At 37.5% G+C, this 25,314-nt stretch overlaps 2 protein-coding genes across 2 annotated transcripts in view; both read left to right on the top strand.

Moving 5' to 3' along the window:
- The first annotated feature begins 345 nt into the window (after positions 1-345).
- On the top strand, positions 346-18,752 carry gtf2h4 (general transcription factor IIH, polypeptide 4). Its single transcript, XM_033975607.2, has 14 exons — positions 346-472; positions 1,452-1,570; positions 2,131-2,235; positions 4,898-5,029; positions 6,504-6,689; positions 7,834-7,942; positions 9,873-9,941; positions 10,502-10,585; positions 11,849-12,023; positions 12,707-12,837; positions 14,116-14,163; positions 14,992-15,070; positions 16,867-16,928; positions 18,569-18,752. The coding sequence occupies exons 2-14, from the start codon at positions 1,452-1,454 to the stop codon at positions 18,677-18,679; spliced, it is 1,410 nt and encodes a 469-aa protein (XP_033831498.1). The 5' UTR covers positions 346-472; the 3' UTR covers positions 18,680-18,752.
- A 1,108-nt stretch (positions 18,753-19,860) lies between these two features.
- sh3bp5lb (SH3-binding domain protein 5-like, b) overlaps positions 19,861-25,314 on the top strand; it is a 31,886-nt gene continuing 26,432 nt past the window's right edge. Inside the window, exons 1-2 of the mRNA XM_055225493.1 lie at positions 19,861-20,109; positions 23,965-24,027. Of these exons, the coding sequence (XP_055081468.1) occupies positions 19,861-20,109; positions 23,965-24,027 (312 nt within the window). The remainder of the gene's footprint in view (positions 20,110-23,964; positions 24,028-25,314) is intronic.

Below are 25,314 nucleotides of genomic sequence, written 5' to 3' on the forward strand. Positions count from 1 at the left end.
TCACTTCCTTTTTTGCTATTTTCTTTGTAATTCTATGTTTTGTTTTGGGCTTTTTTAATCTGTAGATATGTTAGATATGAAATGAATGTGACTGTGCTAAAAAAAAAAATTAATTAATTAATTTAAAAAATCTGAATTTTTAGAGGGGCGAGGACAGGAGGGATTGAAAAGTGTGTTTAATCTATTGATGCATGAATAATTATTACACATTTAAAATAATTAGAGGCTTAAAAGTGCTAGCACATATAAAACAATTATGAATCATCACAAGGAGAGGATATAGTTTTTTCTAATTGACAGTGAGGCGCACGTGCACGCAGACGTCCAATCACGTCACACGTCATTGTCACATGACCAGGCAGCATGGCGGCGTAGCGGTGCGGAGCTGCTGGAGATGTCTGCTGTAAACAATACACATGTGCCGGAATCTTTATTATATTAAATGATTACCTGATCAGGTTTAATTCCAAAGGTAATGTATTCTATCTTGTTTATTGCTAGGTGGTAGTTAGGTCTATGGTAGGTGTCCATAGGGTTTTTGTAAGTGAAGTCTGGAGGTTACAAAAGCTTGAAGTTAGCACATCGCAGTGATGGAGAAAAATCAAGTGCTTTGTGTGGAAGTGTGGAAGTGTGGTCTCACAGTTTAATCGATTTTGAAGGATATTAGGGGTAGTGGATCAATGTGCCAACCCGATCATTTTTGTCAATGCGCAGTGTTTACTTCGGATTAGACGTGTGTAAAAGTTATAGATTAGAAGAATGTCTTATGCTCCTTATGCACTCATTCACTGTCCTGCTGGATGATTCATTTTAAGGGAACTGATTTTGATTTTAAATGTTATAAACTTGACCTATCTGTGTCCCCAGATATGAGGTAAGCCTATGAAAAAAATGCTGATTTATTTTTAATAACAAAACACTGGACATGGTGGTCTATTTATTTGGTGTTTTGGTTTTCAATCAGAAAGCATAAAGAGCCTCACAGGAGTCTGTCATTTGGGTTGCCAGTTTCGTTGCTGAAATCCAGTTGCTTTAAACCTAAAATGCCTCTCTCTGATCTGAATGGACACTACCTAAACTCCAGCACATGGAGCCAATCATTAATCAGTGCTAGTGCAGCCTCTACAGCTCAGTGAGTGAATTCTAGGGATTCTGAGCTTTTAAATGAGACCAGTCTATATATTGAGGATGAGAAAAACTTGTATGTGTTCTTTCTGTCTGCAGGTTAAGGCATTGGCAACCCAAGTTCAGTTCTTGATTGTAGAGCCTTTTTATATTGCACAGGCTACATATCTTTTAACTATATGATCCATCATACAAAATAAAATATAATTGCCTATAAATACAGTGCTATATAGTATGGCAACCAAAGCCTACCTTCACCTTATGTACTTCAATACAGTATTTCCATATGTCTGTCTTGTGTAAACCTGTGTGTTTCTGTGTGTCAGATGATGAAGCTGAGGGTCCAGCTGCAGTGTAAGAACCTGCACGAGTACCTGCGTGAGCTGAGCCCTGAGCTCCTGGACCGACTTTACAACCACCCGGCAACATGCCTTGCTGTGTACAGGTCAGGCAAGCTAGACTTCTGTGTGCCGCTTGTCTTGAGAATTATTACACTTTTTTGTGTTTGTGTGATTCCTTAGTTGTCCAGGTGTGATCCATAGCAAAAGAAAAATTCCATTCTGTCAACTGGACAGCTTCTTCAGTTGCTGCCTTAGAGCTATCTGAAAGGAGGAGCCAACTACACTGACACTAACACACCTGTTTCTTTACAGTTTCTGTTTGGTAGCTTGTCCATAGAGAGCTAAAAACAGGACAACAGAGAATTGTAATAGGAGAAAAGGTGTAACCATTCCCCACACATATCCATCTCAAAGCCACTAACCGCTCCTTTAAAGATAGTGAGGAACAGATCTTAGCCAAAGAAAAGAAATGCTTTGAGTGGGGAGTTAAAGACACAGTTTGTTTTAGGAAAGACAATCCTCATCTGGTCATCGTCATTTAGTTCTCTAAGAACCAAATACACTATGGAGATAAATACTATACGTTTCATTTCACAAATGCGAGCAGTGAGCTACCCTCTCTATCACTGTAACACTGGTGTCATAGTCCTTTGGCTTTTCACAGAGAGCTGCCATCTTTGGCCAAGAACTACGTGATGCGCATGCTGTTCCTGGACCAGCCTCTGCCCCAGGCTGCTGTGGCTCTGTGGGTAAAGAAGGACAGTCAGAAGTGAGTCTCGTCTATACATTACCTACCCTCCTCCTCTCCTCCACTCCTCTGCTCCTCTCCCCTTCTCCTCCTCTCCTTTCTGGACCAGCCTCTGCCGCAAGTAGCTGTGACTCTGTGGGTCAAGAAGGACTGTCAAAAATGAGTCTTGTCACTACATTATCTACCCTCCTCTCCTTTCCTCCTCTATGCCTCTCCTCCTCCTCTTCTCCTCCTTTCCTTTTTTCAGTTGTAATATATTGCAATTCAATTTTTTTTTTCCACAAAATCACACAAAACACTTCATCTTCATTCTGTTTAAAAAGTTATTGATTTTCAACCAGTATGCCGGGAATACTAGTATGCCTTGTTGGATTGCCAGTTTTGTTTTGTTTGGTTTTTTGTCTGTTTTTTTTTTTTGTTAAAGCCACAATACATCACTTTTTAACTGAAAAAACTGAAATGTTTTTTTTTTTCATTTGTGTCCTTACTGTAAGCGGGCTTGCATCTCCCACAAACCTGACTTTTATTTGACCTGATGGAGAGCCTCTTCCTGCTTGTTGTCATTGAAACGTTGTTCCTTTGCCTATAATCTTCGACAAATGCATAAAACAATGTTTTGAAGTATGGTTTTAACATTCTGTATCCATAGAATAATGCAGGTGGTGTACCATCTCCAGAAAGTTACATACTGTGGCTTTAAGTTAATTCAAATGCATTTAATTGAATAATTCACCATTTTTATAGTATCCTGAGCAACCGCTGAACCATTCACAGAAGCAAAACAGTCATTGCCAATAAGAAAGCACAGGGGTAAAGAAAAATATTTGCAACATTTTTTTCTACATAGTGTCAGCACAATTTTTTTAAATAGAAAGGTTTGTAGTGACTTCTTTTACCAGCTGCTCCATATTTAATTCAACCTCTTTTATATATTTTTTATTTATTAATTCAAATGGCAGTCATACCAGAATAATGAAAACGGTACATGTTTTGCTTTTACATAAAGTTTGGGCAACTTAAAATGTAAATAATTTCCAGCCAGTATCTAAGTTACCCAGGCAGAAAAAAAACAGAATCCAGGCAGTAGTAGCCAATGGGTTTAAATCAGATTTTCTAAATTTAAAAAAAGGAGTGTCCCAAAGCCAATTTTGGGTCCCCTACTTTTTTTTTTTTTTTTTTTTTTTACTATTTTTATTCATTCTATCGGTTACAAATGAAAAGAAAGCCTCATACATTTATATGCAGATGATGCTGTTTTGTGTGCTCCTTCTGCTGATCAGGTGCTTTTACAAGTGCAACAGGATTTTAATGAAATCCAAAATTCCCTCATGAATGCAATAAGTATATGATTTTTTTCAAAAAAATATTTAAGTAATGTGCAAGCTACAAATCTTTATATGCCAAATGGTACATCGATTGAAAGAGTCAACACTTAAAAATATCTTGGATTTTGGCTTGACGAAAACTTATCTTTTGAAAAACATATCTCTGAATTATGTAGTAGTTTAAAATCAAAATTATAATTTTATTGCAGAAACAAATATTGTATCCCAATATATTACAGAAAAGAAATAGTGCAAGTGACCGTTATCTCCGCACTGGATTATGGGGATGTGGTACATGCAGACTTCAGCCTCTGCTTTGAAACCGTTGGACCCACTATTTCGCTCTGCCCTTCGTTTTATTACAGGTGATGGAGATTGAAACTCATCACTATGTTCTCTATGAAAAAGTGTGTTGGCCATCACTGTCTATCAGAAGAGAACAGCACTGTATGAAATGTATATATAAAAGACTAGTTCAAAAAATGTCAGAATACCTCACATGCATGTTAATGATTTATACTGGAACATTTAATACCAGATCACATGACTGCAAAAGGCTAAGGACGAGCTGCACCAAAACTGAGACAGGAAAGAGGCTTTTAGCTGTTTTGATTCATTAAAATGGAATACACTCCAAGGAAAAGCAAAACTGGACACACTGGCGACACAATCACAGTTTAATAATCTGGTAACAAACTTTTATACCCACACCTGCACCTGTTTTTAAACTTTTACATGGAGTTGTGTAATTATAAATTTTTTGGGTTTTTTTTTCTGCTTATGTTGTATTTTACACGGGGTGCCCATGAAAAAGAGAGCCCAAGTGCTCTCATTGGGTTCCCCTGTAGAAATAAAGATACGAAAAATAAAGATATGAAAAAGGTTAAAGTGCATATGACAGGTTTTGATGTTTTTGTAATTATTTCTTGCTGTGATGGGATAATACATGTGGTAAATATTTGTCATAGTTTTACATCAGTTAAGTGGCAGCTTTTGGGAAAAATATTGAAACGTATAAAAATACACAAGGTAACTGTGAGAATACCTCTTAACTATGTCAACAACACAGAAAATTCCATCCAAAATGTAGAGACAATTTAAGCACAAGAAAGGTAAGAGTTTCAGTATTGTGACAGGTTTTGGCCCTTATAAACATTACGGTTCACAGTTGTAGAATTACCTCTGTGTACATCACATCTGCTACCTGTGTCCAACCAGGAAATAAAATAATTTCACCAAAATTAAACTAGGAAAAAACTAGGCAAATCTTTTTGTAAAATTTTAAATATAATGATGTAGTTGTTTCTGTCATACACACTTGAAAACACTGAAATGGATTTGCCTGTGTTTTGTTGCAGGGACCATGACGAGTGCGTGTCCATTCTAAGCGGCCTGCGTCTTTGGCACAGTTTGCAGCTCCAAGGAGGTCTACAGGGGTACAGCCTCAATCCAGTGTTCAAAGAAAACCTGCGGATCGCTCTGCTTGGGGGGTAAGGCCAGAGCTCCTGTCTGCACTAACTATGTTTACGTTTACTCGCTTTGAAAACTGAATAACTGGTCTAATCCAATTTCAACCGATTTATCAGAATGCATGTAAACCTGGGAACTACAATTGAGGTGTCGTTCTGTTATAAACTTGTATTTATTTTATTTATTTAAATTTTTTATGGGAAAAATTTATAACATTTACTTCAGGAACCAGGGCCGGGCAGTCACTATTGAGATCCATATTGGTTTGCTGAGTTTGTAGTAAATTTAGAAAGGAAAAATTGACACATGAAGCCTTACTAATTAATGATAATATGTCATGTTTTAATTGGAACTGTAATAATTGGACAAGTGGCTTTGCTCCAATCAAGTAAAGCAATTTTGTAATTCGGTAGTAGATTGGAGCAGTAATTGTAATTTTGATTCCATTTTGATCACACAGTCCTTCACTCAGCTGCAGATGTGCTTACGGCATTGAAACCAGGAAAATAAAGAAAAAAAACATTGTTTATCTGTAAAAACAATATATGAGTTGACATGTTTATCCTGTATTTGGGGACACAGATAATGTTTTGTTATCTTGTTTATTAAAATTAAACAAAAATGAGGCAGCTCTTTCCCTAAGTAGATAATGATGATACTTTTGTTGTTGTATTATTATAAACATATTCATATTAATATATTTTCAGTGGCAGTTGAACAGTCACTCTCACCTTTTTTGTTGAAAATGAAAGATCTGAACAGGGCCATGAACGTATTAATCAAACGTATTAATCATGCTCCTGAAAATGTGTTTAATTTATTATTCAGATTTAATTTATTTTTCAGACAATCTAAAAAAAATATCAGGCTGTGTTTGCTAGTGTGTGCATTGTGTAGCACTGTGGAACTATTGTAACTGTTAAACATTCCTCTAGAGACATGCATGCAGGCACCCCACAGCATGATGTAACTGCAAGTTATCAATAGAACTCATGTAGCAATAATTACTCCAGGGATAGTATTCAATTGATACTTTGTAGCTGATGCCAACCTGGAGGTGTGATGCTTACTGTGGGCATTGCTCTGTCTGAAGATCTGTTACTCAAGTTAGACAATAATCTTAGCTTTGTTTTAACACAATCTGACTAGAAATAACTGACTTAATTAAGACTACAACAGGAGACAGGATAATAATAGGATAATAAACGAGCCCCTCTCACATAACATTACAGTTAAAAGCTAGCTAGCATTAGCCATCAGTTTGTTGAAAATCAAACACCTAAAGAAGACTACGAATGCTTTCAAACTATTGCTAATGTGTGCATTTTCTCACCATGGTAACTGCTAAACATTCCTACTTAAGCATACATGTTGAACTCCCCTGTGTGATATCACTCCAAAGAATAAATAAACTCAAATAACAGTCGTGCCACCATCAGTATAAACTTGTATGAAGTTAATGTAACATTTCTGTCTGTGTATGTTTGTTTCCAGGGGAAAGGCGTGGGCAGACGAGGGCAGCAGCCTGGGCCCGGACCGTCACGCTCGGGACATAGAGAGTCTGGACAAATATGCCCTGGAGCGCTGGGAGGTCATCCTGCACTTCATGGTGGGCTCCCCCAGTGCAGCAGTGAGCCAGGACCTGGCCCAGCTTCTGGTGCAGGCGGGACTCATGAGGAGGTACTGCTCATGACTAATACCTCTGCCTTAATGTGATCAATTTAATAGACAGGAAAATGGGTATGCATAGTGTGTAAAACTAACCCACTTCTGAATCTGAACGGGGCCGTACCAGGGCCGTACCAGGGCCGTACCAGGGCCGTACCAGGGCCGTACCAGGGCCGTACCAGGGCCGTACCAGGGCCGTACCAGGGCCGTACCAGGGCCGTACCAGGGCCGTACCAGGGCCGTACCACAACAAAATCACAACTAAATCAGGACCAAACAAGGGCCCAACGAGGGCTGAATGGGGCTGAACTGGGACCGGACCGGGACCGGACCGGGACCGCACCATGGCTAAACCTACAATTTCTCCTTTTAACCAAGAGACATTACTTGGCTATGTTTATCAGTTTTTGGACTTTGCATATTTTACAAAGTTATAAATGCCATACCAAATTAAAAAATGGAGACATAATTGCAAATTACAAAATAAAGATCTTTTTAGGAGCGAAAGGAGTCAACTGACATTTCTAACAACAATAATATTAATGTATGGAAAGAAAATGTGTCCTAATATTTTCTGTAGCCCTCTGCAGACAACATGGTGGTACATGGTAAAATATTAAAGTGCATATAATAGGTTTTTATATTTTTTATGACTTGGTTTGGTGGGCTAGTACGTGTGGTAAATATTTGTCATAGTTTTACATCAGTGAAGTGGCAGTTTTTGAGAAAAACTGCAGAAGTGAGAAAACAAAAAAAATATATAGAATGAAGCAGCAAGTTCCATTCCATCCAAAACGCAGGGGCAATGTACACAGAAGGAAGGAATCTTTCTAGCAGTTAAATCATTGATTTAACAAAATAAAGGCGTCAGTTATTTTTATGAGTCTCATCATAACTACTGTGCAATTTAGACAAATCTTTGCCCTTGTTTAAAGTTATGGAATTACCTTTACATATGTAATTTCTGTTGCCCATGTCCAACCAGGAAGTAAATTATAAACTTCACCAAAATTAAACATGTTTTAGTAAAATATTTAATAAAATTATGCTAACTACGTTTTGGTGAAATGAACAGTCTAACCTGTCATATGCACTTTAAACCAGCAGAGAGCTTTTAGCCACATACGGAGAAACTTGTCTTATTTATCTGTCACAGTGAGGCCGGAGAGGCTCCTTACATCACCTCTGCAGGATTCCAGTTCCTCCTTTTAGACACTGCCTCCCAGCTCTGGTACTTCACCTTACAGTACCTCAAGAGTGCCCAGGTACATGCAGCTCACATTTAGCTCACAGTACCTGCTTTGTTTGAAATACATACATTTTAAACTGTATAGCTTTGTAAGACCACTATCAACTATTTAAAAATACATTGAATTATTTTAATAATAAATACTAACTTGAGGTTAGGTTAGTTTATTTGCCATTTGTAGTTAAAAACCTCATTGGAAAAACTTGTGCAAGAAGCTCAGAGTGCACCGTGAGACATTAAAAACAGAGGTGAACAAGTTCCTTCCTTTCCCCAACTAAGCCAAAAAATGTTGCCAAAATTTAGCTTTGTAAAATATTCAGTATATACGTATAGCAATGCGCCAGTGCAGTGGTGACAGGAAACAGCTGACGCGGGTACGCTAGCTTTGTTACCTCGTTTTTTTACCCTGTAGTGCGCGGTCTGGTCTCTGCAGTGTCAGAGCTCAGAGATTTAAAATGTCATCCTCGTGTCTGTGGTGTGCGCTTTTTGTCACATATTTAAAAGTTGTTTAAGACTGAAAAATCCTGTAGTGTGTGGCAGACTTTACACAACCTTCTCAAAGCTCCATGTTGTAGAGATTATTCATTCACTCCACACCTGGTTATATCAACTATGCAACTTTTCAGGTGGAGAGTCTGCCACCTGCTTATGTCCATGGAAAATGTATTGATTTGACTGGAATGTTCCACAGTATGGCATTCAACTTCACCACCTTGTCTTTATTCAATTGCAAATGTTTGTATTCCTAAAGAAGTACCTTGTAAATCTTGCTTTTACTTAGAGTTGGATCTGCTGTCCACAGATCAGACATATAACTAGATCTGGTGTTGTCACTTGCTTGTTTACCTGAAGATAGAAATGTTTAATGCCATACTCTGGACCATTCCAAGCAAAGCATTAACATCTCCATGGAGACAAGCAGATGATGAACCCTCCAGCAGAAAATGTACATAGTGCACCTTTAAGCTATTTCTGTAGCTGTATTAAGCCAGGTGGATGAAGTGTTTTGCCCAAGGACACAACGATAGCACTTGGAATCAAACTTTTGGGCATGTGGACAAGCGCTCTAGCCACTGAGCCACTGTCACTCCAATATCTGAGTATACCATGGTAGGTGGGTAGAGTGGCCAAAAAATTGTACTCAGGCAAGCGTAATCTTATATACCTCAAGTAAGTGTAAAGTGTTGGTCCAGGAAATTACTCAAGTAATACTAAAAAGTATTGGAACAACTACTACTCAATTAAGAGTAACTTGTAATTAGAAAGAATAAAAATTAAATAATACACAGAATCATTTTCAAAAAAAAAAATTTAAAAACTAAATATCTGAAGGAGTGGTCCAAGAAACACAAATGTTCTTATCATTTCATATTGCCAACATAACTGTCACTTATAGACTTACTCACAGTGGGAAGAGTAACCACAACTTTTACTCAAGTAAGAGTACCGTTACTACAATAAGAAGATCACTAAAGTAAGAGTAAAAATATGCAGCGAGAAAAGGACTCTGAAAAGTACAAATTCTTTAGTTAAGTTACTCAAGTAAATGTAACAGAGTAAATGTAACTGAGTACAACCCCCCTCTGACCAGTCATTATGATCCTCTTACACACGTATAGGGGACATGTACGGCAGAGCACAGTCTCTTCTGAAATTACATCACCAAATATATTTACTCTGTTGTCAATAGTAAATTGATCTATTGAAAATGTTAAAGATTGAAAGTTGAGTTATTTTAAAATGAACTATACCATAAAACAGATCTAATCTTTGGCTTATCTGATTATTGTAGTTATCTGGTTTTGGTCTGGAAATAGACACCTGACTTTTGGTATTTACTGTTTAGATAAACACATAGATGCTTATTTTGATGAGCTATTGTTCCTTTAAATGCATATGGTATTTTTGGTGAAAGTTTATCAGAATGTGTTATGTTTTGGTTGTAGTCACGAGGCATGGATCTAGTGGAGATCCTGTCCTTCCTGTTCCAGCTGAGCTTCTCCACTCTGGGCCGGGTGAGTGTTGATGATTGTACTTTTTTGTATAAAACAAAAAGTAAATGAATTTTTTAAAAGCAAGGCTGATTCCCAATATGAGCTGACATTTTGAACTTGTAAGACCATCTAGCACTAGATCTTGTCCCATAACTAACTACTAAAATTTTGCAGTAACTACTGTTACTGCAAAATTTTTAAGATTTAAAGTTTCACTATGTAACATTTCTCATGATGGGTCAACCATCTGCTTTTCCTGGAATATTCCACAGTATGGCATTAATCTTATCTAATTTAGTTAGTTTTTTAGGATTCCTTAACTATATATACAAATATACTTTAAAAAACATGCATTCTTACTGTGAGTGAGGTCACTTCTCCACAGATCTGCCCTGTAACTTGGCCTTTTGGAATCATTACATTGTCTTTATTAAGTTGTTTTAAATGAATATGGTGAGTTATGTACAGGTGTCATAAATTATAACTATGTAGCAGACAAAAGCACAGTATGTTTTCTTTAATTGGTCTATGTGTGTAACCTTTTGTTGACGGTGTTGTTTGTGCACATGTTTATGGCACAGGATTACTCTGTGGAGGGTATGAGTGAGTCTCTCCTCACTTTCCTCCAGCACCTACGTGAGTTTGGCTTGGTCTTCCAGAGAAAGGTGGGTTCTACTGCAGCCTAAATAAGCTGTATAAGATCTGTGTTGTGCTACGCTCAAATATCGTTTTATCGTGTTCTGTATGTTAAAGGTTATTGGTTTGCTTGGAATGTTTCACAGTATGGCATTTAACTTCTCTATCTCAACGAAAGAAGCAGATGATGCCTATTTACAGGTCTGATCTAGGGATTATGCCATACAGTGATAAACAGGTAGCAGACGCTAGTGCGCCTTTAATTTAATGTTCAATCATGCAAACATACCAGGAGTTGTATTTTGATTCTTATACACATTTTGAATAGCCCACACACCTTACGCCAGACTCAATAATTAGGCACTGTACAAATTTCCTTGTCAAAGCCTGGTCTCAGAAGCTAAGCAAGGCTTGGCCTGGTTAGAGACCTCTGGAAATTCCAGATGCCATAGTGGGGCACCAATGGAAGAGACTGCTGTTGTGTCCTTAGGCAAGACACAGTTTGAATATGGCATGTTTGTGTTGGTGATAATGAAGATTGGCAGCCTCATGTCTGTCAGTCTGCCCCAAGGCAGCTGTGGCTGCCAGAATAGCTTACCATATGTTGAATCTAAAAGACCTAGGTGTTTAATTTCTCTTTAATATATAATTTCTCTCAAGTCCATTGTAAAAGCACAAAAATAATAATTGTTCCTCATAAGAGCCCTTTCAGAAACAGCCCTTTGTCGGTACATTTCCATGAATCACCATATTCACTGCTTTTTAATAATCATGCTTCATAACTGCTTTTATCCACATGCTGTTCTGTTCAGAGGCCTGCGTCAAGAGGAAATGTCAAATCTCATAACCACTTTCAATATGCTATACTATGGCAATATATTACAATAGAATATATAATTTTGACATCTCTAACTAGTAAATGGACTGGTCAAACCGCACCCACTCCAGGCAGGTAATACATCTATACTGCACATTGTGTGGTGGATAAATCAGGATAATGAAGAGCTTTAGAACTATGTTTTCAGAAAACAAAGGAGCACTCTTTAAAGACTTATTTTGTTACAATTATTGCTTTTACAAAATCGTTTTGAGGGAAAACATTAGGGCTGCACAATATATCACAATGAAATCGAAATAGCAATTATCAAAATGCAAAGGCTGCAGTTTAGATAATAGAGTGTTCTTGATAAAAAAGACTTATAGCGAGGTCATAGCCCAATTCAATTTAGTTACATCCCCCACCCATGAAAACAATATTGTGCCCTGCTTATTCAAAGTATGTTTGGTTACAGAGGAAGTCCCGGCGGTACTACCCCACGCGCCTGGCTATCACCCTAGCTGCAGGAGTCACCAGCAGCTCTTCCCCCTCGTCTTCCTCCTCATCTTCCTCCCTCAGCTCTGCTCCTTGTACTGGAGACACTGGCTTCATCGTGGTGGAGACTAACTACCGAATCTACGCCTACACAAGTAAGTCTGCGCATCAAGTCAACAAAATGTATTAAGTTAAAGTGCATATGACAGGTTTTCATGATTCTCTGATTATTAATTACTACCCATGTCCAACCAGGAAGTAAAATTATAAACTTCACCAAAAAAATGAAAAATATGGCATATGACAGGTTAGACTGGTACTCATTTTACTAAAACGCAGTTAAGATCATTATTATTTAAGATTTTGCTAAACTGTTACATTTTTTCTCAGTTGAGCCATTTTATAGATTTAAAATTGTACTTCCTGGTTGGAAATCATAACTTCACACTAGGGAAATCCATAACTATTACCATAACTAGCAATCATATCGTAAGCTGAGCCAAAACTGTTCTGATGTACTCTAGACTGAAATAATTTTTTGACAAATAAAAATATGAGCAAACACCTTTATTTAGTTGAATTAATGTTTGTAGGAGCTGAAAAAAATGTTTCTTGCGTGAAAATTGTGGCTAAAGTATATATATTTTAGAAGTCTCCAGTTAAGGTAATTTTCAACATATTTTTCATCTTTTCCTGGGATATTGCTTCTTGATTCTTATAAAATGATCGTATCTCACCAAAGTAGACAAAAATGATAAAATGACAAGAATGATAAAAAACATATGCACTTTAAGTTTGCAAACAAACCTGTTGTTATCCTGCTGTTTCCCTGGTCCAGACTCGGAGCTGCAGATCGCTCTGGTGGCCCTCTTCTCGGAGATGCTGTACCGCTTTTCAAACCTGGTGGTAGCTCAGGTCACCAGGGAGTCTGTGCAGCAGGCCATCGCCAACGGCATCACCGCTCAACAGGTATTCAACTCGTGTAAACCATATTCTTTATAAAAATTTGATGTAAAAATCAGGATCTTCAAAACAAAAATAAAAACAATATTTTAGCTTTGTAAATAATTAAATTATTGTACTGTACAATTCATATCCTGGTGAATAGGATTTGTACAGTGGTTTTATTAGTTATTGCTGTTTGTCTCTGAAGAACTTTGAATTAGATGTTTGCATGAAAGTTGCTATATAATTAAATGTATTATTATTTATTTTCTCCTTCATCTCACGCTTCCCTCACAGTTGCATACACAGGAAAAACAGGATTAAACCAGGTCTACATCTTAAACTGAAATAAATCAATCTCAAACCAAGAGTTTGTGAGCACAACCTTGGGTCCTGAGAAATAACCATAACTCAATTACTATATCTAATTATGGAAAACTTCTGTAATGGAATGTGATTGTTATTAATTTTAATTTTAAGAAAGAACACAATGCAATTTTTGCCAGTTAGGGGTCTGCATCCTGTTTGTCTCCACAAAGATGTTATTGTTTGGCTGGAATGTCCCATTATATGGATTTAAACATATCTATCTCCATGGAGACAAGCAGGGCAAGTTATGGATCAGGTCTGTGGAAATTAGTATGAATGCATGTCTTGCAAGTTTTTCTCTCTAGCAATTAAAGTAAAGTAATCAATACTTTTATTGACATCACACTGAGGGTGTAGAATATTCAGCAGTATACCATAGTTCACCATAGAGACACAATGACAATTTTTTTTTAAGTTGGTCTGAAAATTCAAGAAAATATACAAAATACAAAATTGATTTAAACATTTTCAGGAGTTTATGATCAATACAAGCATTCACAGTCCTGTTTAGGTGTTTGATTTTCAACAAAAACGTGAGTGTGACTAACTCAAAAACTGTTGGCAAATGCTAACTAGCTCGTGACTGTAATTTTATGTTTGAGAGACTTGTTTAGGAACACAAAGTAACTCATCTGTTGTAGTTCCAGCTAAATCAGCTCTTTATGGTCAGATTGTGTTAAAACTCAGATCAATGTCTAATTGAGCTTCTGACAGTAGTGCCTTCACTTAGCATCACAACCCCAGGGAATGTTGATGATATCAGCTGCAAAATATCAATAACATCATAAGTGGTGGAACCTCCACAAGAAAAGTGACATAGATCACCTTTAATGAAAACAAATACTTGATCAGTAATTGATAATATCTCAAATTGGAAGAGAATTATTATACTCTATTAATTATTATTCTCTAATATTGTATTTATTTCCACAGATCATCCACTTTCTGAAGACGCGCGCTCACCCCGTCATGCTCAAACAGGTAGAAGTTTTAGTATCTTTTTGTTTCACATAGTTGAACACATGCAGATACACATATATTACTGAGAAGGATGTTTCCCTCATATCCCTCCCATCCCCTTTCCCTTTCAAAACAAGGTCAAACCGGATACAATAACAGAAATAAATTCTATATTCCACAAAATGAATTCCTGTGAGCTGTAAGCCACATTATAATGTTGTTACCACTTCAAAAACAGACCTGGAGTTCTGTTTTGTTTTATTTACACATGTTTGAGTAATCCTTCATTATTAGTCTGTCTACATCTCCAAAGCTCAAAATGCTCTCACCTTGTGATGTCATGAAGTGATAGTTTTCAAGTTAACAGCTACTTTTTATCTTTTCTTCACTAGAAATTGGCAATTCTAGGGCTGAAGTTATCCAAAATGATTCTAGTGCAGGTGTATGGAGTTTAAAAACATAGCAGAGCACTTCCTGTATTACTGCATGACATCACAAGATGGAAGAGAGTGTTTTCTGATTGAGAGAAGAACTCAACCTGAATATGAAAGAATTGTGTGTTAAACATGTGTGAATGAAATAAAACAGTTCTGGATATGTTTTTGATGAGGAAACAAAATTATAACATAGATCAGAAAAAAGTGTAATATGGGCCCTTTAAAAACACCTCATTTATATAAGGAATGTCAGCCAGCTTTAGTTTGTTAGATATTATAAATTAGATAGCTATGTAGATATATTTTCTTTTATTTCTACCTTTTTCCCCTTATTTTTTTCATCCTTTGACCCCCGAAGTAGCGTACATGATATAGACCTGTGTTTGACCATGTATTGTTTTCTCGTGTTTAGACCCCCGTGCTCCCTCCCACCATCACAGACCAGATCAGGCTGTGGGAGCTGGAGAGAGACCGGCTGCAGTTCACAGAAGGTACCTCCCAAACACTTCCACCATGTCAGCAGCAGGGGAAAACCTCAGCGCTGCACCTGCACCCATTTCCTTTAGCTAGATCTTCATAGTTGGAAACCTGTGACCTTCTTGTTGTAAGATGAGAGTACTTCCCACTCAGCCACCATGATGCCAGTTGTGTACATAAGCGGTTATTACATTAGATAATACATTATAAACAGTACAATAAGACGGAGTGGTGACAAAATGGATACTAATATCAAAACTAGATATTAATTTGAACAAGAATTAAAGCTGAAAAAAATGAATCACATTACAGGACAAAATGTGACCTTTTTAGAGTAGTTTGGATCTACCGGTATATCAAAACTAGTACAAGCATGTGGTAATAAAGCTGCTCTACTTGATTTTTACTTTCTTAAAACAGTACTACTTCACAGTTTGCAGTGGTTTGAAGTTTTTCACGTTTTACATTCTGATCATTCTAATTATTCACCACGATGAGCTTAAAAGCGCTTTTCACAACTTTCAGAGAATAGAGCAGTAAAGCTAACAATAACTAGCATGCTAATACACACTTCCTGATCATTGTACAATAAAACACTTATAACTAGATGCAGTACATAGTCGACTTATTTTGACCTCAAGAGCGGCAATATATCTGTACTCTGGACAAATTTTGCTCAAATACATGGGGAAAAATTTGGTACAGGTTCTTTAAAGAAACTACTATTATTTTTAGTTTAAGTCGCATTCTGTGGTATGAAAATCAGTATAGGTATTAAAGTTTTTTTTTCAAGATATGGAAGGTGTGTCATAAATTTTAGTATGGCAATACAATAACACATAAGTTCAACAGAAAAAAGAACAGCATTCCATTAGTGTCAACAAGCATATTCACTACTGATTAGTGAATAAAAAATCTGCCAAAAAAAAAAAAACAATTGTAAATGTTGTTTTAAATCCTGTATAATTCCCTCATGAAGATGCAAAACAAGCAGCTGGTGTTGTAATTGTGGAAGACACTCAGTCAAAGTCAGCACTAGTGGCTCATTGAAACAAGGAGCCATTGTGAATAATTCAAAGGCCCCTGTGTAATGAGTGCTTCTCCACTGGCCTTTCTGTGCTCGTGGTGCACCTCACATCAGTTACGACCTCAGAGCACCATTCAATTGGTTTATAACAAATATATATAACATTTTTTTGTTTGAAGCTTGTTTTTGTTAAATTTTGGGAAAAAAAATGACAAAGTTGCTTTTTAATATTTCAGCTCTTGAAGTGTGGATTTTAGCAGATGTGAAGACTCATTTATTAAAATCAACTCTTCAGATTTGTTAAAAAGAATTGATTCCTAGAATCAGACCAGAGCCGAACAGCCCATCACTACATTATGATCTGTGCCCTCTTTCTGCCTTAGATATATAATACATTTACCTAAAACATTAGGGTGGCTGGAGTCATCCAAACTCTCATTTGGATTATTATATCATCATCAGACATCATTATTTGAACCAATTATCTATCTTTTACGGTCAAATATTAACTTAACAGGGAAAATATTTGTATTATCATTTATTAGTAATGTTTTGATTCATGTTTAAAGCCACTGATTAGACGAGAGTTAATTGTTATCGCAATGTAATTACCAGCCCTGATTGCTAACTCCATCAAATGATTATTACCAATCATGTGCTTGATGTTCCCATATAATTCCATGTAAATCAGTTATGTAAGTAATTATAGATTGGTACTTCTGAACCTTATTGTGCAGTTTATCAGATAGTGGTGTTCACTAACATTTTGTCATGTGTCCACAGGAGTGCTCTACAACCAGTTCCTCTCCCAGGCCGACTTCGAGATGCTGAGGGACAGAGCACAGGTACAGATCCTCCAGTGTAATATGCAGTTAGATGCAGTTAGTGTCCCCAATCCTAACAGAAAATGAATAGTGAATAGTCCAATGATGAAAATTAATAGGTATTATTATTATTATTATTATTATTATTATTATTATTATTATTATTATGTTTCTTAATGGAACTATGACCATGTCCAGTGTCCATTCACACACTCTTTACCAAGTTCATTCCATCTGTGTTTGTCATATTAAACAAAGTCTAGCAGTGGCATTAAAAGTACTATGCACAGCATTTATAAGTGATCCAAATTATTAAATTACAGGACCAAAATGTTCCGACTCTCCCTTTGCCTTCCTTGACTGGGGCAGTGGATCTTGCATATTGAATGAAGCTCTGGCACACAAGTTTGTTTGTTCAAAATGGAATCTCTAGTAAAAAAGAAAGGTTATTTTTGAGTAAGTTTGAGATTTGTGTACTTACTTCTGCAGTTAGGCGTTTGTAATCAGAAATACCTGGCCATACTCAGTTAATCATGAGTGATGTCATATAGCACTTGAAATCACTGTGGTCATTGAAGGTAGCACACACTCACCTTTTGACGGATTTTGACCAGGAAGCGGCAAATGCCACACTTAAATGCACTTAAATTGCCAAAAAAAATGACTAGGAACAGTACACGATACTATTCAAACACCGTATACACTGTTTAGTAGCAAAAAAGTTGAGGCAATTGTACACTCCAGTCACATATTAAGACTGCCACACATTGTACACATTGGCTGGATTTGTCAAGAGAGCATCTAAAGTATAATCTGCTACATATAATCTGAAGATCTGTTCTTACATAAATTATCCAGTATAACACTGAATTATCTGTTGTTAGATTAGGCTCTGGTTTGATCGTTTCGTCAAGTTTTAGTCTTCACCTCATTGTTATACTGGATAATTTATGTAAGAACAGATCTTCAGAGCAGTGCTGAAAATGTAATCAGATTCTGATACTGCAGTTTGAATGACTACAATTATGAAATTACCAAAGGCTCCAATTATTATCAACAGTCTCGAGTCACAAAAGCGCAGTAAGATGTTTACTTTCAAAATCATTCATCGCTCTATTAAACCTTTTAGAAACATGATATAATGGAAAATCAAACTTAAAAGTCAAAACTACTTCAATAAAAAAATATTCTCTAACCTAACCTAACCTGCTCAGAGTTGGGTAATCAAATACTCAATATTCAAGTACATTTACGGAAAAGTAGTGATCAGAGTAACATTTTTATATATAAAATTGTACTTCCTTGGGTTCCTTTTCAGACACTACACTTACTCCTATGTAAATAACATGTTGTGCAGTGTAACAGTGTTATCGCCTGAGTACAGGTTTTGGTTACTTCCCAGTGTGCGTAAGTCTCCAAATGGCAAAAGACCAACATTGAGCAAATTGAACATTTGTGTTTCTTGCACTACTCCTTTAGACTCTGCAGATATGATTCAGTTTTTATCATTTTTGTGTCTATCCTTAATTATTTTTTTTATTTTGTAATCTTTTACTTGAGAATAATGTTTGGCTAATCTACCACTTCTGTCTGTGCTTCTCTCTAATGCATGCATTTATTTGTCGTGGTAAAACTCTGTATTTGGTGTTTTGTTTTTGCAGAGCCTCGGCTGTCTGGTGTGGCAGGATGCCCCCCACAGGGTGATGGTGGTAACGCCTCAGGGACACAGCGAAGTCAAAAGATTCTGGAAACGACAGAGGTCCAATACATAGCACCAAACCAACGCCACAAAATAATCTTTTTCTATGTGAAATGTTTTGTATTAAATATGTTCTACAAAGGTAACTCTCTGTGTTTGTTGTTGTTTGTTCCTTTGGTTTGTTGTTGTTCGTTCCTTGTTTCCAAATGTATACATGACTTGAGAAGCAAGTTCTATTATTCCAACTTAATTGACTTAAAAAGACAAATGGCACATGAGGAAGAGAATGACTAAAAATGTGTTATGGAAAATATATTATAGTCTAGACATGTTGGTGGTGAAGAGGAGGAGACAGAGAGGCTGAGAAGGCTGGTGGTTCTGCTGCTTCGGTGGAGGTAGGTTGTATTGTAGAACCGAAATGGTTGGATGAAGAAGGGGAAAGGAAATGTATATAAATGATAGGTGAATATAATGGCAGGGTGTGATTGCCTGACAGTGAGTCCCCCACATTTCAGACAGACCAAAATTAACGGTCATTCTTAATGTATATATCATATTTTATGTATATAGCATACTTAATACAAGGGCAGGTATAAACTATCCAGCATATAACATTAAATGATTTAGGATTACATGCCCAATGCTCCTTAACTTCTGTTTTGTTTTACTTTATACAGTCTGTAGGTCAATAGGCTATGGATCACTGTCAGTCACTGTCCATGGTGCTTTCAATTTCAATTTTTCAATGCAAGTGTCAGTTTATTTATTTTTCAATTTTAATACATATTTCACGATTAAGTTGAATTATTTGTTTTTGTTTTTTTTAATTTTCAGTTAAAATAAAATTAAAATCACATCTGGCAGAATCTCAAATCAGACAAAAGTGTAGGCTAATTTGATTCCAAACATCATTACAACATTGAGTTTTGTTATTGCATGTTTATATTTACATAGAAGATTATATAGTAATATCTTTGAAAAAAATAAACATTTGTAAGTGATATAAAGCCTCTAAGAAATAACATCAGTATGCAACATGATCACTCAGAACCAGTAAACAGACACGCCCACAGTGATGCTGATGTGCACAATGCTAACAGTTAGCCTGCTACACTCACATGCTGCTAGTTAGCATCATGTGAACCGATGACTTTTTTATTTTTAGACTTTTAACAACTATACATTTGAAGATAATCTTATTTAGATTTAACATAATCCAACACGGAGGACCGGGACGTCCTCCACGGGTCGTAAATGGAGCCAGGGATTGTTCTTGACAGCTCCGTGGGATTCTCGGGGTGCACTCAGTCGGCCGGGGTGCGGGAGGAGACCCCGGGGGAAGAGGCTAAGGGCGGAGAGGGGAGCACTGCGATGTCCAAGCTGAGAGAAGAGGACAGTCCCGCGGCGGAGGAGACGAGGGTGGCCGGGGAGGAGGATGGAGAGACCCGGGGGAACGCGGAAGATGAGGGGAAATACGAGGAGGAGCTGGATCCTAGAATACAGGCATGATGGGGTTATTATTAGCTAATTATTTACTCTTTAAGTTAGAATAAATAAACGATAAACAAAGTTAACAAGAGCTAATAGGGCGTGTATATCACGACTAGGGTAAAAATAATACATCTGCTCATGCTGTATGTCTTTTAAAGTGCATAAGACAGGTTTTCCTTTTTGTCTAATTATTATTTGGTTTGTTAGGATAGTACCTGTGATAAATATATAGTCATATATATCATAGTTTTACATCAGTTAAGTGGCAGATTGTGGGGAAAAAGTAAGAAAAGTACAAAAATAAAGGAAGTAGTGAAATGGCATACCTCTATCTATGTCATCAGTACGGAAAATCCCATCCAGAATGCAGGAACAATTTACCTGCAAGTAAGACATTTTTTCACAGTTTAAACTAATTGAATACACCAAAGACAGAAGAAATCAAGATAGATAATGATAATAACTACAATAATAATGCTTATGGGGAAAAAAGTATTTTAAAAAATATTGCTCACTCTTCGGGTGGTCACGTCCTTTTTTCAGAGCCCGGTCCTCTACCAGAGGCCTAGGAACTTGAGTGTTCTGTGCAGTATCTTTGCTGTTCCTAGTACTGCACTTTTCTGGACTGAGATGTCTGATGTGACTCCTCCAGTTAGGGGGTCACTGCTCCAAGTGCTCCGATGACCATAGGCACCATTGATTCCTTCACCTTCCAGGCCTTCTCCAGCTACTTTCTGAGATCCTGGTATTTCTCTAGTTTCTCATGTTACTTTTTCCTGATGTTCTCATCACTTGGTACTGCAGTGTCCACCAAGACGGCTTTGTTCTGTTGCTTACCCACCACCATTATGTCTGGTTGGTCCACCGTCACCTTTCTGTCAGTCTGTATCTGGAAGTCCCACAGGATCTTGACTCAGTCATTATCCACTACTGACCCCAAGGCGGTGGTCCTATTGTGGCAGTAGATGCTAACAATGATATATTTGTCAATACAAAGATTTTTTCGAATAGCAGTAATAGATTTACAAATGATTTTGATAAAATTATTGTTTTTAATATTGGTATATACTTTTTCAAGACATAGAAATCGTAGGTGTTCGAACGTTTCATCTATCTAGATCAGGGGTGTTCATTACGTTGATCGCGATCTACCAGTCGATCGCGAAGGCATTTTGGGTAGATCACGTCCCGTCATCCATCCAGTCACATGACTAATATGCAGGACAACAGTCAGATTACACCTGACTCTAGGTCACATCATGGGCGCTGCACACGCATAAACAAGCGCGAGTTAGCTTAACCCTATAGCATCGGATCCTATCGTCGCCGATAGAGCGCGGTTGCGGACTTTCCAGTTTAACTTTCAGCGTAACTCCGTGCCCAGTCGTGCTCTCATGTAAATTCAAACGGCGTCTCAAAGCGGAAACACGGGGCTATCTAAATATTTTACCGTCATTACGGTAATCTGCCTCTGTTGTCCCTCGAAGGTGACGAATGAGAGCGCGGGCGTTGCAGGGATTTTCCCAGTCATTTATTCGATGCGTAAAAGAAAAAATACGGATGGATGTGTAAAATAGAAATAGTTGTGTGACAAAATGCTGTAAATTCTGATACTTCGTTTAACATGTTTTTTATGGCTATAAAAAAAGACAAAACCGTAATCAACATGATTAGCTCTGTTATCGCTTTCAAACGAAAAATGCAATTTTACTCCTGGCCGGCTGTCAGAAGCTACTGCCCGAACTATTCATCTCTCACAGATTCTATTCAGTGCAAGTCATCAGAGCAGTAATCATCTTTGAAGCAATTATGAACATGCAAGTAGTTCAATTGTGTTGTGCAGTATTATCTCATGATGTTGTGCAAGGTACATCAAAATGCACTGTACATGTAAGAATTCATAATACATTTACAAATAAATATATGTTTAACATTTTTGTATTAGGTGGTAGATCTTTCAGACACTATCATTTTAAAAGTAGCTCACATACTGAAAAAGTCTGAGCACCCCTGATCTAGACCAAATCAGGTAAGCAGAATTGGTCTTTTTTAACCCACAGATTTTAATTGTGACGCCCAATTATAGAACTGGAAATTTGGAATTCCAAGTCCCCCTTTTTTGACGGGTAGTTTTGAAGTTCCATTCTAGGTCGCTTATTGTTCTATACAAATGCTCATAGAGCACTACGTATTTTGTTTGAAGATTTTAGAGGGAATACATTTAGGTAGCATCTGTATTATGTACAGCAAGCAAACGAGAAAATAAATTTTTATAATTGCTACTTGATCCATCAAAGATAATGAAAGATTAGGGAACTAATCTGCAAATGCAGGTGAGAGATTATTCTTAATTAGTTTTGTGAGATCTGTGGAAAAGTATATAGTAAGATATTCAAGCCTATTTGTAGTCACCTTAAAGGAATGATGGCATGTTACACTGTTATATCTCCAATTGCAAGAGCTAATGTCGTAACAGGTGAGTGTAGGGGACCAAAGGATGCAGACTCGGGGAATATTTACAGGATTTATTGTAAGAATGACAAGTACAACCAGTGGGTAATCCGGAGGTGAGCAGGTGAGCAGGTGAGCAGGAACACAGGAAACTCAAGGACCGAAGACATGAAGGGACGACAGGAAGACATGCAGACCAGACGGGCGTAGGGCAGAGCAGGCAGGAGACATCCAGGGCCGGAACACGGAACGCAGGAACAGACAGGAATGCAGAGACACGACAGGGATGAGGTGAACACGACAATGATCCCACGCTGAGTCTCCTCTCCCAGCTCCTTTTATGCTCAGCAGGCGTGTTGATTGCACTGATGGGCTGCAGGTGCACGCGGGAGGAGCCAGGAGCCCAGCCCAGATCTGGCAGGTGAGGGAGGGAAGGAGCACGCAGGGAGGAAAACCAGGAGTGGACACTGCGGATCATGACAGCTAATGATTTTTCATAATTGATTTTATAGGCTGAGAATTGGCTAAATTCCTCAATGGTCCTGATTAATGGAGGTTTAGATTTGGGATTGAGTAGATATATTATGCAAAATCAACTTTTAAATATTTTATAATGTCATTCCCTTATCATTAACTTACTCAGAGTAGTACTTTTATTGAGTCAAGTATGTAATGTACGAAACCGGTAACATATTCAGTACCAATTATTACAAAATAAAAACATATAAATGAAAATCTGCTGTTTATTCTTATTATGATAAAATGGCACTATGAAGAGGCAGGGCTTTTCAGGTCTGCAGTTTTGAACAGGAAGTCAGTGGAAATATTTCTGTTACTAAGCTGTAGACCAATATTGCATGTGACAATGAACAAAAAGGAAGCAATATATGGTCGCTTTTAGAGTTGTCCTCTATTTTCACTCTTGAGCTGGATCATTCTAATGTAAAATCAACATCTCTATTGAGATGTCGATTCAGTGTATGAAATAAGCTGTTTAAACTGCTGTTGCAGTATACAGTTGTTATATGACATGGTTTCAAGAGTAACAAGCACTTTGAATGTGACAGCTAATGTTGTTAATGATGATTAAATTATGAACTCTAATATTCAGTCTATGTCCTTGTACCATCTGGGAATTGTGATGTAAGGATATGACAAAGAAGCTGGAAGTCTCATTTGCAGGGTTGGCTGATTTTCAGAGAGAAACAAGCAACCAGCCCTATGAAAAATAGCCCAAAAGAGTGGAAGATTAGCATGTCACTGCGTCACATGTACGCTGATCAGATGTGCAACGTTTTATTCATAGTTAACATCGTTAATGATGTTTACATCTTTAAGATAGGAGATTACTGGGTCTATTTACTCAGAACTAAACTCTAACACTGTAAAACTCACCTGTATGATTGCTGTTTGTAGGAAGAGCTGGAGCATCTGAACCAGGCCAGTGAAGAGATCAACAAACTGGAGCTGCAGCTGGATGTGAGTGACTTTACTCTCTCTGAAATAATGCTAATCAAATCAAACTTTATTTATAGAGCACTTTTCATACAAAAAAAAGTAACACAAAATGCTAAAATGTACCCAGGTCAACTTACCTAGAATTTACACCTGGAGCTGCAGCAACACAAAATGTAGGCAAGGCTGCATTTGCAGGTATTTTAAAAAACATCAATTTACACCTGAGACAGAACTGCTCCTGCAACACCAGCCCATGTATATTCTCTTGTTTAAACACCAAGCTGTTTTGTATTGGTTACATATTTATTGTAGCTCAGGTGAATTATGTTAAAAACTATACAAATTTGACAACAGGGATTGATACTTTTACCTGATGAGGCCATTTGGATCAATTTAATATCAGTGACTTTCTCCCCCTGCGTCTGTCTGTGCAGGTAAACCTGGGTCTGTTTGTGTGTTGTTCCAAAAGCTTTTCTCCTCCCCTACCAGCATGTACAGTCCTCATAGTGTATTTAGCTACAGGTGAAAGAAAAGACCACTGCTTGTGGGGGAAGCAAGTGTATACATGTGTATTCACGTGGCTCTGTCCACTTGAAGCTCATTGTCATAGAAATAAGTTCGACGATCAGCTGATGGACTCTCACATGGCTCATGGTGCTGTGTTTGGGGTATATGATGCGTAGTGTATGTGAACAAGGCCGACCCAAAAGTGAAGTAAACAGAACTAAATCTAGTGTGCACTGGAGTCACTCCACAGAGTACAGCAACATGTGAAAATTACCTTAATTTGAAATGGCATGGGAAGTTTATTTTGACACAACTTGCTTATTTCCTGTCTTTCCCCGCTAAAAAGCCTGGAGACTCTGTTGACACTGAAAATTTTGAATTCCAACTTAATTTGAATGACTGGTAGCGTAATTACGCCCACTGGACGCGCGTATATATACTGTCCGACCGGTTAAAATGAAAAGCGATTCCAGCATGTATGCTGCGCGTATACTGTGCGTAGTCATTATTCATTCACTCCACACTTCACTGGTGCCCACAGCTGCCCTGTGGCAGACTGATGGAAGTGAAGTTAGTCTGCATCATCAGCCCCTTCAGCTGCCACCAACAACACTCATATACACACCACATCCATACTAGGCAATATGGGTGAAGTGTGCTTAAGGACACAATGACAGAACTTGGTCCAAGCAGGAATCAACCTCCAACATTCAAGTTGATGGACAAGGGCTCTAATAAGAAGCAGAAAACTTCTATTCGAAAATAATATTACATGATTAGTTTTCATCGATTGCATGTTCT

The sequence above is a fragment of the Periophthalmus magnuspinnatus genome, chromosome 11 (assembly GCF_009829125.3).
Source record: "Periophthalmus magnuspinnatus isolate fPerMag1 chromosome 11, fPerMag1.2.pri, whole genome shotgun sequence".
Classification (NCBI taxonomy): Eukaryota; Metazoa; Chordata; class Actinopteri; order Gobiiformes; family Gobiidae; genus Periophthalmus; species Periophthalmus magnuspinnatus.